General features: G+C 37.0%; 1 protein-coding gene across 2 annotated transcripts in view; it reads right to left on the bottom strand.

Moving 5' to 3' along the window:
- Positions 1–384: 384 nt before the first annotated feature.
- The window catches only part of Smarca5 (SNF2 related chromatin remodeling ATPase 5), a 38,150-nt gene continuing 22,039 nt past the window's right edge, over positions 385–16,495 (bottom strand). For both annotated transcript variants that reach the window (XM_076571936.1, XM_076571937.1), the window contains exons 14-24: positions 14,457–14,589; positions 12,798–12,946; positions 11,693–11,812; positions 10,777–10,887; positions 10,348–10,461; positions 9,776–9,898; positions 6,474–6,606; positions 6,250–6,368; positions 5,651–5,863; positions 2,761–2,868; positions 385–1,576 (exon numbers count right to left, since the gene is read on the bottom strand). In XM_076571936.1, coding sequence (XP_076428051.1) covers positions 1,511–1,576; positions 2,761–2,868; positions 5,651–5,863; positions 6,250–6,368; positions 6,474–6,606; positions 9,776–9,898; positions 10,348–10,461; positions 10,777–10,887; positions 11,693–11,812; positions 12,798–12,946; positions 14,457–14,589 — 1,389 coding nt within the window. In that variant the 3' untranslated portion in view covers positions 385–1,510. The remainder of the gene's footprint in view (positions 1,577–2,760; positions 2,869–5,650; positions 5,864–6,249; positions 6,369–6,473; positions 6,607–9,775; positions 9,899–10,347; positions 10,462–10,776; positions 10,888–11,692; positions 11,813–12,797; positions 12,947–14,456; positions 14,590–16,495) is intronic.

Raw genomic sequence — 16,495 nt, 5'->3', positions numbered from 1 at the left:
CAAAGCACTGCCAATTTCTCTCCATCTTCAAAACCTCACTTTTATGACCTTTATAGTTTTCTTCAATCTTAGAACTGTTTTCAACTATTTCTTCCAAAACGAGGCCACATCTAATGTCAATATTAACCAGCTTTGGGAAAGATGAAAAGAATTCAAGTTGCTCTACAATAGCCACAGACCAATGCATGACACTCACATCAGCAAGCTTACATTTAAGAAAATCAGGCAACCACAGTACGACAGCAGACTTCAGTGACTTGTGCACAGAGAAAAACTAAGTTTCAGAGGAAGAGAGCTAAGAAAAACAGACTATCTCTTAAGGGGAAAAGGTTGAAGTTAAATAAATAAGGAAAAAAATTCAAAGAGATGGAAAGAAAAGACCACTTTAAGGATTATAAAAGTTATATTTATTCACGATGCTACATTTATTGCATTCCCTTAGAAAAATGGAGAACTGCTTATGTACCCAATTTGCACATATAAAACTTTATACAAATGATGTGTAGCACATAAAGGCCTCTGGGTATTCCTGCTTCAGGGTCTCCAGTTAGCAAGTCTATTCCATAGAAAATAAAAACTGGAATTACACTCCATCTTGCTACTAAGATTTAGAAGTTATTTTAAAATATAATAAAATAAAATTTTCATTTACTCTAAAAACTCAAAAATACTATAAACTGAGAGGGTACATTCTATTAGTATTGTAACAATATGACAGATTCACACCTCATTTTGGCTGGGTCATTCAAATTTAAAAGAAAAAAATCACCTTACTTCTGACATTATCTAAGTTGTGGCTGCTGCAGGCCATTTGTCAATATATTTACCAAATACTTTAAAAAAAAAAATCCTGCTACAAAATAATACACCACCTTCAAGAACCAGAAAACACTAAATGTCTTTGGCTATACAACTAAAAAGGCCATTCATCCAACGGACCAGGGCACATTCATCTCAGAAACATAGGAACAGAAAGTGAAATAGAAATATGCATAGAAATCATTTTAACTTGTCTTGCCTTCCCCCATCTATAATAAGCAAGAATGCAATTTACACAATCTTTCCAGATGAGACTCAATAGTACTACAAAAAAAAATCATTAAAGGCAAAGAATGTGAAGTAAAATTACACAAGTAAATGGAGATGAAAGGACAAATGTTCTGTCATTTTTTTTACTTGTTTGCTTGTTTTTTAAGCCATACAAGTGTTAAAAGTCGTAGCCAATAAAAAGCCACAATCCTTACAAATGAAACTAATAGAAAAATAAATCAAATGAAACATTTATTAATAAATGAAGCCTGTTTTATTACTTCAAGTGTTAATGATAAAAAAAATTTCAGCACAGCTGTTGCATTTAAAAAAGTGAAACTACATCCTATGTTTCTAGCTCAGTAAGCAGATGGAGCTGATGTCTTTGAATGACATAACAGTTGAGCACTGTACAGCACATCTTATGAAGACCCGTAAATTAAAGAACTACTAGTTTAGTGATTATAAGACAAGTATGTGTTCATAGTTTCAGCTTCTTTTTTCTTCCTCGACCATCAGGAGCACCATCCATTTTACGTTTCTGTGTCTATAAACAAACACAACAATTAGTTCTCATGACAAGATTAAAAAAATATGAACATAAACTAAAGTCTCACTGATGTAGCACATTAGTAGTAACTAACATAGGACAGTACAGTATAAGACTTTTCTCCAGGGCTACACAATGATCTTTCAAAACCACTATCATATCTCCCAACATTTTACCATTATTAGTAACAAGATGCCTGCTTCCTCCGGAAATGCACTCAAGTTGCTAACACATTACTAAGACAGTGAATCAGAGCTTAGAAGACAACCAAAGCTCTTGTGTTCCTAATGTCCCTCAATCTCCTCCAGTTTCAAGAATAAGAAAAGTGTGCACTCTTGGCAATCAGCAGACATGCTTTTCCATATGCAGTGCATCAAAATCAGTTTCTATTTTCTGGTGACTCAGATGTATTATTTACAAAGAAAAGAGACAAACTTAACCTAAGAAAGGCCAACCATGTTCAAATGCTCTGATATGGTGATATTTTATTTGTACTGAAATGTGATTTTAATTTATGTTAATAAATAAAGTTGCCCTGGGGTCAGAGCTATTAGAGCCATAGCAAGAGCGTGGTGGTTAGAAAAGCTAGGTAGATTTCTGTGTGTTCAGGGATACAGCCAGTATTGGAGACATATGCCTTTAAGACCTGGAGGGTGGTACTTACAGGCAGTGATGAGGCAGTCATGTGGTTGGGTTTAGAACCAATGAGAAGGCAGAACAAAAAGACTATTTAAACACAGACAAACAGGAAGTAGCTCTCTCTCGGGGAAGTTAGGAGCACTGCAGGAGGTAAGATTTTATCTCTGAGCTCTGACCTCTCGGCTTTCTCTTTTACCTTGGCTCTGTGTTTCTTATTTTAATAAGACGATTGGTTACATCTACACTCTGAAGACACGGCTAGTGGGTAAACTGTCAAGAAAGCACGTGGACCTGAGTTCTGAGTCAAAACCCAGTAAAACCCAGACAACCCCATCGGTGAGGGGTCTGGGGTGGGGAAGAAGAGGTGAACAGGACAGCCAGCCTAGCCAAAATGGCAAGCTCTAAATTCAGTGAGACCCTTGTCTCAAAAAATAAGGTGGCACCTGACTGTCAACCTCTGCCTCACAATATACTAACACACACACACACACACACACTGCACTCAGATAATCTATACATTTTACATATTAGTGAACACTCACTGAAGGCTTTGGTCCTCTTTTCTTTTTCTCTGCCTTCTCCTTTTCTTCTAGTTCCATATTTTCTCTTTCAATCAAAGTAATTAAGGTATTACACCTCCTCTGGAGCTCCTGCATTGTAAATATACACAGTAAACTTGTTAATTCCAACTACATATTGTCGGGAGTTCAGTATCTAAATGAAGATGTTTTAAAATGTTATAAAAGTCATCCATATATTCCCAATAGACTAATAAAAGCAAGCAAAAGGAAGTTAATGTTTACTCACAGACTATTCTATAAGGATACAAAAAAAAGCAAATATTTAATGTTTTTACTTCACTCTTTTTTTTTTTAAGATTTATTTATTTATTATATATACAGTGTTCTGTCTGCATGTATCCCTGCAGGCCAGAAGAGGGCACCAGATCTCATTACAGATGGTTGTGAGGGCACCATGTGGTTGCTGGGAATTGAACTCAGGACTTTTGGAAGAGCAAGCAGTGCTCTTAACCTCTGAACCATCTCTGCAGTCCCGTGTTTTTACTTCACTCTTTAAAGCTGCACTAACATATGGTTGGACACTGGCTCAGTGGTAGTGTGCCAATAAACAAACAGATCAACAGTAAAGCTCCATGCTAGTGTATAGTCTTCACAAATCATTACTCCACTGTCATTTAGGTATTAACGCAGTGAAAATGAACATCTAACACATGCAATAACGATGCCTAGTTATAGTTATTGCTCTGGACTATTTATATTTAAAGGTTAACATACAGCATTCATTCAAAACAAAACAAGAAACAAAAAAGAAAAGAAAAAGTAGGATGGATAGGTATAAGATATTATGATAGGTTATTGTATATACTAGTAAACAAATTCAGTAAAATAACAGCCTTAGATAATTTGCACTGTTATGGATTCTTATATGTTTATACAAATGTAAACTATTTTTATATTCCTGTTTAAGATAATTTGTATATTTATACAAACACAGAACTATATTTGTGGTAATGTACATATATTTCTACTCTTATTTAAAATATTTGTATATTAATACAACTGTAAATTTATATCTGTCATACTGTATGTATGTTCTATCTCTGTTTAGAATATTTTGTATATTAATACATATTCAGGATTATTGTCATATTGCACTATACATTCCTACCTCTGTTAAAGATATTTTGTGTATTGTCACAATTTTGAAGTCATTGTCCTTTTACCACACATTTGCTTACAGACTGTTCACTTTGTTTACATGAAGCCTTAGTCCTTAGGCTATTTAGGTAGATAAGACTTATAGATTTATAGTCACCTATGCTTGTCATCTCTATAGTTATGTTAGTTAGGTTATCCAGATTTACAGATACATAGGTCGGATGGACAGGTAATCTTCAAACACTTCATGGACCTAGAGAATATGGCATTTAAATAACTTAGAATTCTGTTGACGTGAGACACAACTGCTCCTGGCTGCACCAATTGATCCCGAGAGAATGTTGGGCTTCTAAGACATTTCCAGTTGGAAGTTTGTCTTCTTGGCACAAAATGGCCTACTGGGCAAAGAACTGCCCTTGCCTCGACTGCTGACAGTACAAATGCAATGCTGTCCTTTCTGGACAAGACACAAGGAAAAATGACTACTGAACTCTGCCAAGACTAGCAGTTACAGTTACAACTTAGTATATATATAATATCTTAGATAGAACATATTAAGTATTAGATTTAGGCTCTTTAGGATAGGACACCTCGGAATAATCTTTGGTTTTTTTGTTTGTTTGTTTGTTTGTTTTTTTGGAATTAATTATCTTTGTAACATGCCATTTACCCATGCTCCAGACTTCTCTGGACTTTATTATGTGTCTCTTGTTTGATATTGTTTGTATTGGTTATAGTTCCATCTTATCTAGGTCATTATCCCTTACTACTCCTGGACAATATTTGATAATCATTCCTATTGTATATAATCTTGTATTAGGTTGGGACCTTCTTATTTAGACAAAAGGGGGAGATGTAGTGGGTAGCCCAGCTTTGACCTGGAAGTGCCACCCCCATTGAGGCTTCGGTAACTGTCACACCTACAAGGCAGAGCAGAGACAGGACCCCTGAAGACCCAAGATCCGGATGGACCAGCTCTCTTGGTTCCTGGATCCTGGACGCTGGAGGTAAACCGAGCAGAGTTCTCCAGAGAACACCGCTGGACTGCACTTCACCTTTCCCAGACCCTGTAACCTATCCTTTCACTTGTAAGTTACCCCACAAAATAAGCCTCCCTTTTAACTACGTGGAGTTGCCTTAATATTTCAACCAATAACCCAGTCTTAAATCAGTATAAAGAACACTGTTCTATGCCAACTAGCTATTTTAAAAGAACCCAGATTCAGCATCCTGATAGAACAGATAGATGCAAACCTAAAAGTCATCATGTTCAGGAGGTGAACGTGATAGTAGAATTTCTCCTCACTTAGAACCTGATTAAGCTAATAGTGAAAACTAGTCCTATAGTATAAAGCAATGTTAAAACATACAACATTGCCAGGAGGTGGTGGCGCACGACTTTAATCCCAGCACTCAGGAGGCAGAGGCAGGTGGATTTTTGTGAGTTCAAAGCCAGCCTGGTCTACAGAGTGAGACCCAGGAAAGGCACAAAGCTACACAGAGAAACCCTGTCTCAAAAAACAAAAAAACACCAAAACATACAATATTAAAAGAGGAGACAGTAGCTTTTCATATTACCTCTAAATTTTCAAACTGTGGCTGAGAAAAATAGAGGAAATTATTTAATTTCTAAAACTAAAAATATACTTCAAGGATGTTTTTAAAAAGTTATTTTTAAAAAGTTAACAAATACCGAATGTTATTTCAGTTATTCTGAACTCGGCTGCACTACACAAAAACCTTGGACACTCACCATTGCAGTTCTGGACTTGAGAAACCAATCAAATCTGAACTGAGGGGAGTTGCGAATGCATTGTCGTAACTCATCATAAACATTTTCCTTGTCAAATCCAAGCTTGTGCAGCATACAGATGAGAAATCGATCCTCTTCTTCAGTGTAGTTTTTTCCTTTGTTAGTTCCATATGATATTCTTAGCTGATGAAAGGGTGCTTTGTACCGTCCAATCTATGAAAGTTATATTATATATATTATATAAAAAACACAAGTCCTATGGAATCCACACTTCAAACTTACTTCAGCCTTACTATAACTAACCTTAAATGTTCTCCCATCTAGGGCCTCTTCTGCCCTCTGTCCTATAGTACTTTATAGTTTCCCACTATTGTTACTGAGAGAAATGAGGTCTAAGCTTTCTGACACTACTTAGGCAGAAGCAAGTCCAGTACCTTTAAACTAGGTTATCAATGGAATATTCGGGTAAACTATTTTTAAAAAAGTTATGGTAGAATTTAAAATTTAAACAGTAATTACTTTTTCTTTAACAAGGTTACCTCATCATATTCACAGACTGGACTTACATGAGCTACTGTACTTATGAATATACAAAGTACCTTTGTATCCAGTGCTTTCTTGATACTTATTCTTCTTTGAATTCTTGCCTCTCCCCTTTCAATTTGAGCCATAATCTTCTCTATATCCTGGAGCTCATTGCATCTTTCCCAGAACACAGCTGTAAGCATATAAATTAGAATAAATGGAGGAAAGGGAAAATTATAAAAGAGAAAACAGGAAGCTTCTAAAACCCTCTACTCAACTTTCAGAGAGTGATGATTACCTGAGTATTCAATGACTTCTTCTGGAGTCTTCCCTTCTACTTCTCTGGCTATATTTTCAATATCATCACGACCCCACTTCTCATTCGCTTTGATAAACTGGTTAAAATCTCTCTTATTCCAATTAGTAAACCCCTAAACAGCAATAAGCAAAATGTTTAATCATAGGACATAAATTTAGAAAATAATGCTACTATACTTACAAATACATACGGTATTACAGAAAAAAATATCTTTATCTTAACTAAGAGTTTGGAGCGGTTAACTTTTCATGTACACACTTTTACCAGCATGCTATATATTTCTCAGAAATCTGAGCAACTAACTCTAAATGGTAACAGTAAGGAATGCTGCATGAAAAGGTTCAATGACACCTTTTTTAGCCCTGAAATACTATTAGGATTTGGGAAGGAAAAGTAAACAACTGCTAGCAAAAATGACCAAGCAGAAAAACAAAGCTTAAAAGAACATGTGAAGTCGGGGGGGGGGGGGGGGGGGGGGGGGATTGATGTAAGGAGTAAATGAGAAAAGAGGGGCAGGACAAACAGAAGGGAGTGGGTTAACCAAAACTAAAGATGTACCAAGTCATATGGAACCTACTACTCTACATGCTACACCCTATGAAACTATTAAAAAAGAGCCAGTGAGATGGTACCACATGCAAAGGTCCCTGAAGGCAAGCCTAATGATTTGAATTCAATCTCCAGAATCTACATGGTAAAAAGAACTGACTCCCTCAAGTTGTCCACACACATGAACACAAGAATACATTAACTGTATTTATTTTTGTTGTTGCTGTTTAAGCATCTACAAAAAGGTATTCTACATGGGTGGATTACTGCTGATCCCAGAAGTAAAAGAGATCAAACAAAACCTCCATTGCCAGATGTGTGATATCTCCCTGTAAGTTGTTGGTCAGGAAGGCTCAAAACCCCAAAACAACACAGGTTAGTGCCATTGTTCCTGATTGCCCACCAGAACTAGATGAGAACCTACTGCTGAAGACAGCACACATTTTGGCTGTAAGACATAGAGGACTCAAGCTGGAAGTCAACTAGAAGCTTCCTCCCTGCTGGCTGGCCTGCACAATGCCAGAAAGGATGTAAAAGCCAGATTACAAGGAGGAGAGCTGTGAAATGCTGCTACCTTCTGGGCATAAAAGAGTCATTACAATCAGGAACTAAGAGCAGCTACAGTTGTTTGCAATAAGCCTGCACAAAACTGGACCTGTTGGTATTAAGTAAAGGATGGAGGAACTCATAAGGCTCTACCCATCAATGGAGGACTACTGGCTATTTACGGAGCGGATGTGTTCAGTTGTGCAGACACTGGCGAGACTACCACGTTCCAATGGATAGTTCCACTCCCAAGCTCACAGACAGATCAGTGGGTCACAACAATGGGACTGGGGTGGGGTTTGACAGTGGTGGAAAGGATTAGAGAGAGATGTTGGAAGCAAGAGCTGCCAGAATGTAGTGTGTGTGTGTGTGTGTGTGTGTGTGTGTGTGTGTGTGTGTGTGTGTCAAATAATAAAAATTATTTCTCCATTTTTTTTTTTTTTTTTTTTTTGAGGCAGGCTTTCTCTGTGTAACAGGTCTCTGGCTGTCCTGGAATGTACTCTGTAGACCAGGCTGGCCTCGAACTCACAGAAAGCCACCTGCCTCTACTTCCTGAGTGCTGGGTTTAAAGGTGTGCACCACCACCACCCAGCTATACTTAATTCTTAGTGCCACTACCACCCGGCTAATACATTTAATTTTTAAAAAAGGGTAGGTCGAAGACCAGATTCTCAAGTTGGAAAGATGGCTCAGCTGTTAAAGGCTAGGTTTATAACCAAAAACATAAGAGCAGATTCTCAAAGGTTTGAACCCTAAAGAATTAAACAAAATATTAAGCAGAATACATCTGACAGAGGATTAGTATCTAGAATATACAAAGAACTCAAAAAAATCAGACCCCAAAACACAAAGAACTGTATTAAGTAATAGGCTAAGGAGATAAACTGCTTACAGAAAATAAAATATAAATGATTAATGAACATATATATGTGTATATACACACATATATATATATCAATACAAATAAATAATGAACATATATAAACTACCCAACTTTGCTAGCCATCAGAGAAATACAAATTAAAATGACATTGCAATTTTACCTCACATTAGAATGGCAATCACAAAGAAAATATCAAATATCGCCCAAGATGTGACAAATAAATCATTATATGCTGCTGATGGGAATTTAAACTAGTCCTACCACTATAGAAGCCAATATAGCAGGTTTTTAAAAAGATTTATTTAATTTTATATGTATAAGTGTATTTGCACAAATGTATGTCTATATCATGTGTGTTCTGGAACTAGAGTTGACGTCTGTGAGCTGCCTGCCATGTAGGGTCTTTGACTGAAACTCTGGTCCTCCGCAAGAACAAATGTAAACTCTGAGCCATCTCTCCAGCTCCCTGTATGGCAGTTATTACCCAAGACTCCAAATCAATATAGCTGAGATACTTGTACACCAATGTTTATTCAGCAATCATTCTCAAGAACTAATTATAGGGCCAACTACAGAGGAATGGATAATGAAAATGTAGAACAAGTAGTGTGTGGAAATTTTTTCAGCCATAAAAAATAGTTACACTGTTTACAGAAATATGGATGCAACTGGAGATAATCTTATTAAGAGAATGAAGCCAACACCAAGACAAACACTATATATTCTCTCATTTGTTGCATCTAGGTTTTATAGACACTGAAAATGATTCATGTACATAGACATGAATATAGAAGGAGAACTAACATTAGAGAGAGGACTAACAAGAGTGGAAAGAGGAAGGGAGGTGTATGGGGAAGAATGTGCTCAACCCAATGATGTAGAGTTGGTGTAAAATATCCTTATGTAACACAGTACCAAGGACTACACAACATTCTAAACGTGTTTTCAATTAAGTACCAAATAGAAAACTGTACCTGAGATAACTCGGAAGTACGGAACTCACAGAAAGCTGGCACTACTGAAGGTAAGTTCTAAAGAATGGCAACTATGGATTACGTGTCTCTAAGCTCAACTGGGAATGAAAATCACAAGCAGCCTGTGTTCCAGCTTCCTTCCCCATGCTGAATCACCCTCCTACTTCTTCAGTGCTGGAGAGCGCACCTAGAGCACCGCACACACCGGGGAAGCACTCCAGTGCCGGGTCACACTAACTCTCCTGGGGGGAGCAAAGAGTTGCACTGTGTGGTCTCCACACACCTACAACAGTTCTTTACAACATGACTGTGCCACTCCAAGGCTGTACCTGGGTTAGAAGCTTCTCCTTCTCCTCCAGCTCCTCATCATTCAGGGGCTCCGCTTCATCAATTTTAAGTTGCTCTTCTTTCTGTGCCTGGGCTGCGTTAGGTAGGTCAGGACTCCGAGGCACCTAAGAGATGTTTTCCAATGCCATCAATTGGTAAATTTTAAGGGGCTTAACAGACTAAATTCTGTCTTTTTGTTTTTATATTTTGTTTTTTTTTTTTTTTTTTTGAGACAGGGTTTCTCTGTGTAGTTTTGGTGCCTGTCCTGATCTCCCTCTGTAGACCAGGCTGGCCTCAAACTCACGGAGATCCACCTGGCTCTGCTTCCCAAGTGCTGGGATTAAAGGCGTGCGCTACCACCACCCAGCTCCAATGTTACATTTTAAAAAGTATTACTCATGAAATTTTTTCTTTTCAATGAAAAGTCAGAAAGTTCAGATACTAGACATGTAAAACTAGAGTACAGCAAATAACAGTATTTCCTACTAGGCTCAGTTAGTTAAGCAAATGTCATTAAGTAGTTGTGCCTTTGTGGTTTCTAAGTAGAAAATACAAAGAGAAGAATTTCAATCACCTTGTACCCGATAGTTTTCCTGTAATACAGGATTTCTTTTTCCAGCAATTCAAATAAACGTGGAGGAAAGAACTGGAAATCCTGAACATTTGGTTGTTTTGGAGGTCGAGGTGCCTAAGGAAAAATAAAAACAGTATCGTCCATTAATAATACAATAATAATAATAACATATTATTAATATTAATAATAATAACATAATAATACAAACACACACATCTATCTATATTAATTCCTAAATCATGACAGCCAATTCTCCAAAGAAGAGAATTCATCTTTTAATAAAAATAAACTGACATTAACCAAAATTTACACAAATTAAAAAAAAAAAACACACACAAAACCTAATTCTCCATTCTCTTTTGCTCTAAGATCTGAGAAAACACAACGTAACTGCCATGACATCCCCGAGTTTCCATGCTGTCACTCTACCTTGGGAGCTTTCGGCTCACTAACACGGAGAGCTTCCCTGAAATAGGCGTCAACAGCATAGTTGGCTTTCCTCTCTCGCTTAGGTGGTTCAATCCATTCTGTGAATGCAATCTAGGGTGTGGGAAAGAATTCAAATCACTATTTTCATTATACACAGCAGTCAACTATCTAGTGATTTATGAATAAAAAGATATTGACAAAATACTGAACTATGAATTCTATAAAGGTGAGGACTACAGTATTTCTTATACCATGTAATTAAAACACAAGACAGAATCTGTAATACTTTAAAATATATGCTACAACCCAAATAAGTAGAAAAAAATTTTTTTTCTTAGAAAAACTTCTGAGACTATGTTTAATATGTCTAAATGTTTTTAAAAAGTAACATACTCCTTCTATATCAAATTTTCCAATTTTTCTCTGTAGTAGCAAATATTACTAATGAAAGGAAATCATTTAAATCAATTCAAGCTCTAAGAAAAATAGCCTATGGCCTTTTTATTGCCACTTAGTTTACTTTCAAGCACCGCAATTATACTAACTCCATACAATAATACTTTCAGTCACAGTATATAATAAACTTTACCATATAAATTAAAAACACGCCAAAACTAGCATAGTGGCACACATCTATGATGCCAGCATTGGGGACATAAAGGCAGGAGATTAGGAGAGTTCAAGGCCACCCTCAAATATAAAGCAAGGGTGGCCACTCAGGGCTGTAGTAAGACTCCAAATAAATAAATAAGCAAGCAAACAAATCAGATCTTACAAGCTAAAACACCACTTACACAAGGAAAAACCTAAAAAGTGAATAAACAAAACTGGTTGCTGTTTGAAATAATACTTATGAAGTCTCACAACTAACACAAGACTCCAAGTTTTCAGTAAAACTCCATTCTAAAATAAATACCTTCTGTTTCTCTCTGTAGTCTTCCCCTTCAAAGTTATAAACACTGGACTCTGTATCCATTGTAAAGTTTCTAAGTGAGCTTTCACCCATCTTGGAGAGCTTTTCATTCATCTCTGCAGTCTACATAGAAAAAAACACTCATTATATTGAAAGCAAAATAATATTAAGACCTATAGTCAAAATGGATTCGACTTTTGGGGCTAGAAAAATGGCTTAGCAGTCAGAGCACTTGTTGCTCTTCCCGACAACCTGGTTCAATTCACAAGACAGCCCACAGCTCTATTTAACTCCAGTTCCAGGGGATCCAATGCCCTTTCCTGGCCTCCTTAGCAACAAGCACACTCATGATATATGTGTATTTATACCCATACACATAAAAATAAAAAAGATTAGACTTTACAGTTATACAAAAGCTTTTTATAGAAAAAAAAAAAAAAAAGATGGTAATTCACAGAGGAAGTATTTTCTCAAGTAGCTTTGGCCTAAACTGTTAGGTTCAAAGCAAATCCAAATATCCCAAACTCCAAAAGACATCCAAAATTCCAGAAATGAGCTCAACCTAGACTATAGGAAGATTTCTGGCAGCTAGATTAAAGCCGGCATTCCTCAGGAACTTGTCAAGCCAGTTCCAACTACCAAAGGGAGTCCTTTCCCTTGCCTCTGGCAGCCTCCTCCCTATGGCACCTATCGGCTTATCAAAGTACATGCTGGCCTCCAGGCTCCCTGTATCACAAATACTTAGACATTTCAAAGTCCAGGCTACCACGCTAGCACCCTAGCCTTTCTCCCTTGCTCCCCTAAGTAAACTCCCTCAGCTCTTGGGCCGCCCTCCCGCCAGCTACTCATCCTTCTGACAGCCTGGCTATTCTCCCTCAGTTCCTGCTGGTCTCACTACACTCTCCACTCTGCTACTTCCCCAGCCCTGGCCATGTTCAGTCTACTTCTTTCTCTGCGCTGGACTCCTCCAGATGCTCTGGCTGTTCTCTTTAGCTATGATTTAAAAAAAAAACTTCCCCTTAACCATACCACAGATACCAAATCATGTCATCAGTTTATTCATAAACAATCTCTATTACAAAACATTATCATTTACCATGCATCTTACCTTCTTTGCACCTCTTTCCAAAATACCATCAATATCCTCATCAGTGATTTCACTTTCTTTTGATGCAAACACATGTGTGGCCCCATGTCGAATCATTTGAAGCATTTCATCTTTCCCAATTTTGTTCAGGTTCTGATCTACAAGCCTCCCTGAAAAATAAGATGTGTTGCATGATATTAATTTTAAGCTTTTACTATAAACTTAAATTTTTAAACGTCAGAAGCAACAAACCTTATAGCTTTACCTCATTCCTGTTTACTGTTAATTACAAGTGATCAAACTCACTAGTACATTAAATTTAATGTCACATTTCTCAGCTGGATAAGTTTTTAAATATTTCTAAAGCTTAAATATTATATGTTACCTACTATATATTGGCTTAATAAAATGTTTTTTGAAGAATATATTATTTGAGATATTTGAAAATCAAGTTGCTGAGCCTATTGGTACATGCATTTAATCCCAGCACTTGGGAGGCAGAGGTAGGTATTATCTCTGAGTTTGAGGCCAGCCTGATTTACATAGTGAGTTCCAGGACAGCCAGAGCTACATAGTGAGACAAACAAGCAAAAAGAAAAAAATCAAAGTTAAGAGGGAATCTCACAAATTTTAACATTTGTAAACATTATAAACATAAGAAATATCATATCGGAAATATGCTATTGCTCATTTTTCCCAATCAGCTTTTTCTTAGAAAACTGAAATACACAAATCTTGCTTGTGTTTTGATTTTATATAAGAACAGGTGACTTTAACCCCAATTCTGGGAAAGCAGAGGTAGGAAATCCACTATGAGTCAAGGCCAGCCTAGTCTATTTAGCAAAGTCTAGGCTAGCCAGGGCTACACAGTGAGACCCTGTTTCACCCACGCCACCTCAAAAAAAGAAAAAAATCACAAAAGAAAAATGTCTAGATATGAGGAACCCAAAGCTTTTGAAAATTCTGATCACAGAAAAGAATTCAACATTAATAAATTAAATGAAGATCTTCAACTGGTAGGAATTTAGCCAATCTTATTAGTGTTTTCACAAATACAAGAAAAGTATATATTCCTAAAGGTTGATCTGATACAAGAACTTGGAAGTTTCCTTCAAACAAGCCAAATAAGGTCCCACCCTCTCTCTAGTCCTGTGTCTAGTCAAGAGTCTCTCTCTACTAAACTGTTAAGTTCCTTAAAAATAAGCATACTTGGTCAACTTGTTGCTTTAGTCTCAGCAGTAACAACAGTGCCTGGCATATTTTCAGATAAGAAAAAAGTACAACACTTTTTATCTTTCATTTCTTCAGTATCCCCCAGTGCTTGTAAATCATTACCACAGCTCTATTTAATGTACGCTGTGCTGAATGTCACACATTTTCTATATTACCCCATTTAACTCTTTAAAACATTTTAAACATTACTTTTATTTCCACTTATGTGAAATATGAGGTTCAGGCAAAAGGAAACTGCTAGCTAGTAAATACTAAAATAACTTACCCAAGCTCAAAACCTACTTCTTAATAACAAAATTAAGGTTTAAAATATCTGGAATATAAACCATCTTTCTTGGATGTTAGTTGGATTCCAGGTGCTTAAAATCTCATCTCAGAAAAGCATCAGACAGAAACATGTCGCTGTCAACCCAACTTAGGGAATTATCTAAAAGTTCTAGGCCTCACCTTGTTGAATGACTATCGAATCCAGTCTGAGCTTCATCTCGGCACGTTCTACAATTCTTTCTTCTACAGTGTTATCAGTTATAAAGCGAAACACTCGGACAGTCTTCGTTTGTCCAATTCTATGTGCTCGGTCCTAGAAAAATTGAATTATTGTCTTATTGTCATTTTGAATACAATTAAAAAGTGAAATAAAGCCGGGCGGTGGTGGCGCACGCCTTTAATCCCAGCACTCGGGAGGCAGAGCCAGGTGGATCTCTGTGAGTTCGAGGCCAGCATGGACTACCAAGTGAGTCCCAGGAAAGGCGCAAAGCTACACAGAGAAACCCTGTCTCCAAAAAAACCAAAAAAAAAAAAAAAAAAAAAAGTGAAATAATATACAAACATGTACATATGAGAAGCAAAATTAAAATAATTATTAAGTATAAAAAAACACCTATAAAATAACACAAATTCATACTACATAAATATTTCTTAAATTCTCAGATTTGATCAAGTTAATCCAAGGCAAGCTTCCTAAGACTGGAAACCTCAGTTGTTTAATAGACAAGGCTAACCACATGAGTAACGCAAATATAATGACACTCGCTAACAGGCAAAATTGTAATTAATACGTCAGTGCGATAATGATTTCTTTTACTTAAATTTAATGTCACAATCTTTTCCTTCACGAAGTTAATAAAATCTGTTTTTGTTTGTTTTTCTATTTTGAGTCAGGGTTTCTCTATAGACCTGGCTGTCCTAGAACTCACTCTGTAGACTAGGCTCGCCTTAAGCTCAGAGATCCACCTGCCTCTGCCTCCAGGGTGTTGGGATTAAAGGCGTGCGCCAACACCGTCTGGCAAAATTAATGAAATCTTAAATGTCATTTATTAGGAAAATAAAAAATGTTCTTCACAAATGATATAAAAATATTTAAATACTACTCATCTAGCTAAATACCTTCAATCCAATTAATTTTCATGTTAATTTCTGGTAAACTCACAAACTGCATATCTCCAACAAAACATCGTATTTCTAATAATTTATCAATTTCCCTTAACCATCCTTACAAAGAGTTCGACACAAAAGTGACCAATGCAGGTATCTCAAAGTTGCACTTACAAACACCAACTCTACGTCAAATCAATAGTCAGAACCTGTATATTTCACATTAGTCTGTGGGTCATGAATGTTCTCGGCTTTATAATCAACTTCCTCATTTGGTCAGACACTCCAAAAATGGGCATAAATTTTAGGTGTCCCAAGTGGCAGATAAACTAGCTACTCACCAAACTGACTTCCCTTTTCTCCTAAAGCACAACTATACTCATTTACTGATCCTCTCATACACCGGAGTATTCAAAATACCTTGACTGAGCTATTAGGCCAAAGAAAGAAATTTCTATGACGTGACAGTAGGTGCTCAGCTCTAAATCTTTATCAACCTCCCACCCCCGTCAAAGGCTCTCCAAGAACATCAAAAGGAGGTGGGAGGTAAAGGTGGGAGAATGGAGAGGAACACTGAAATGCTGTCTCCTGTACATAACGTGTCCACTGCAGGCACTGACCTATAGCAGTTGTGGTTACCTGCCAGAATTCCAGCTGGTGAGACCCCTATCCCTACCCAAGGAGCTACTGGCAAGTACTGCTACTAGGGGAAGGGAGAATCTTTTTTTCTCTGGGTATAGCCACTGCTAAGTTGCCCTTGCTCCAGTACATGGCCCGATAAACAGGTGCACTAATTGGGCTCACTGGGCTACTGAAAAAATAAAAAAAATTTAAAAAAATGAAGTTGAGAAGGGAGGATATATTAGAATGAGTCCAAGAGGAGAGGAGGAGGCAGGGGAACAAGAGATGTATATGATCAAAAACCTATATACATGCATGATACTAAATCTAAGACTAGTTTAAAATACTATATATTTATAAAAATAAAGAATGCTGTAGCTGAGGAGATAGTGGATGAACTGAGTCAATCCCTGGAAACCAGAGGGTGAAAACAGAACAGACTCCCTGAGTTATCCTCTGACCTCCACATAGGCACCAGGCAGAGATGTGTC

The sequence above is a fragment of the Peromyscus maniculatus genome, chromosome 5 (assembly GCF_049852395.1).
Source record: "Peromyscus maniculatus bairdii isolate BWxNUB_F1_BW_parent chromosome 5, HU_Pman_BW_mat_3.1, whole genome shotgun sequence".
NCBI classification, from domain to species: domain Eukaryota; kingdom Metazoa; phylum Chordata; class Mammalia; order Rodentia; family Cricetidae; genus Peromyscus; species Peromyscus maniculatus.
The sequence above is the reverse complement of the archived record's forward strand: the minus strand, read 5'-3'. Positions and strand labels throughout refer to the sequence as shown.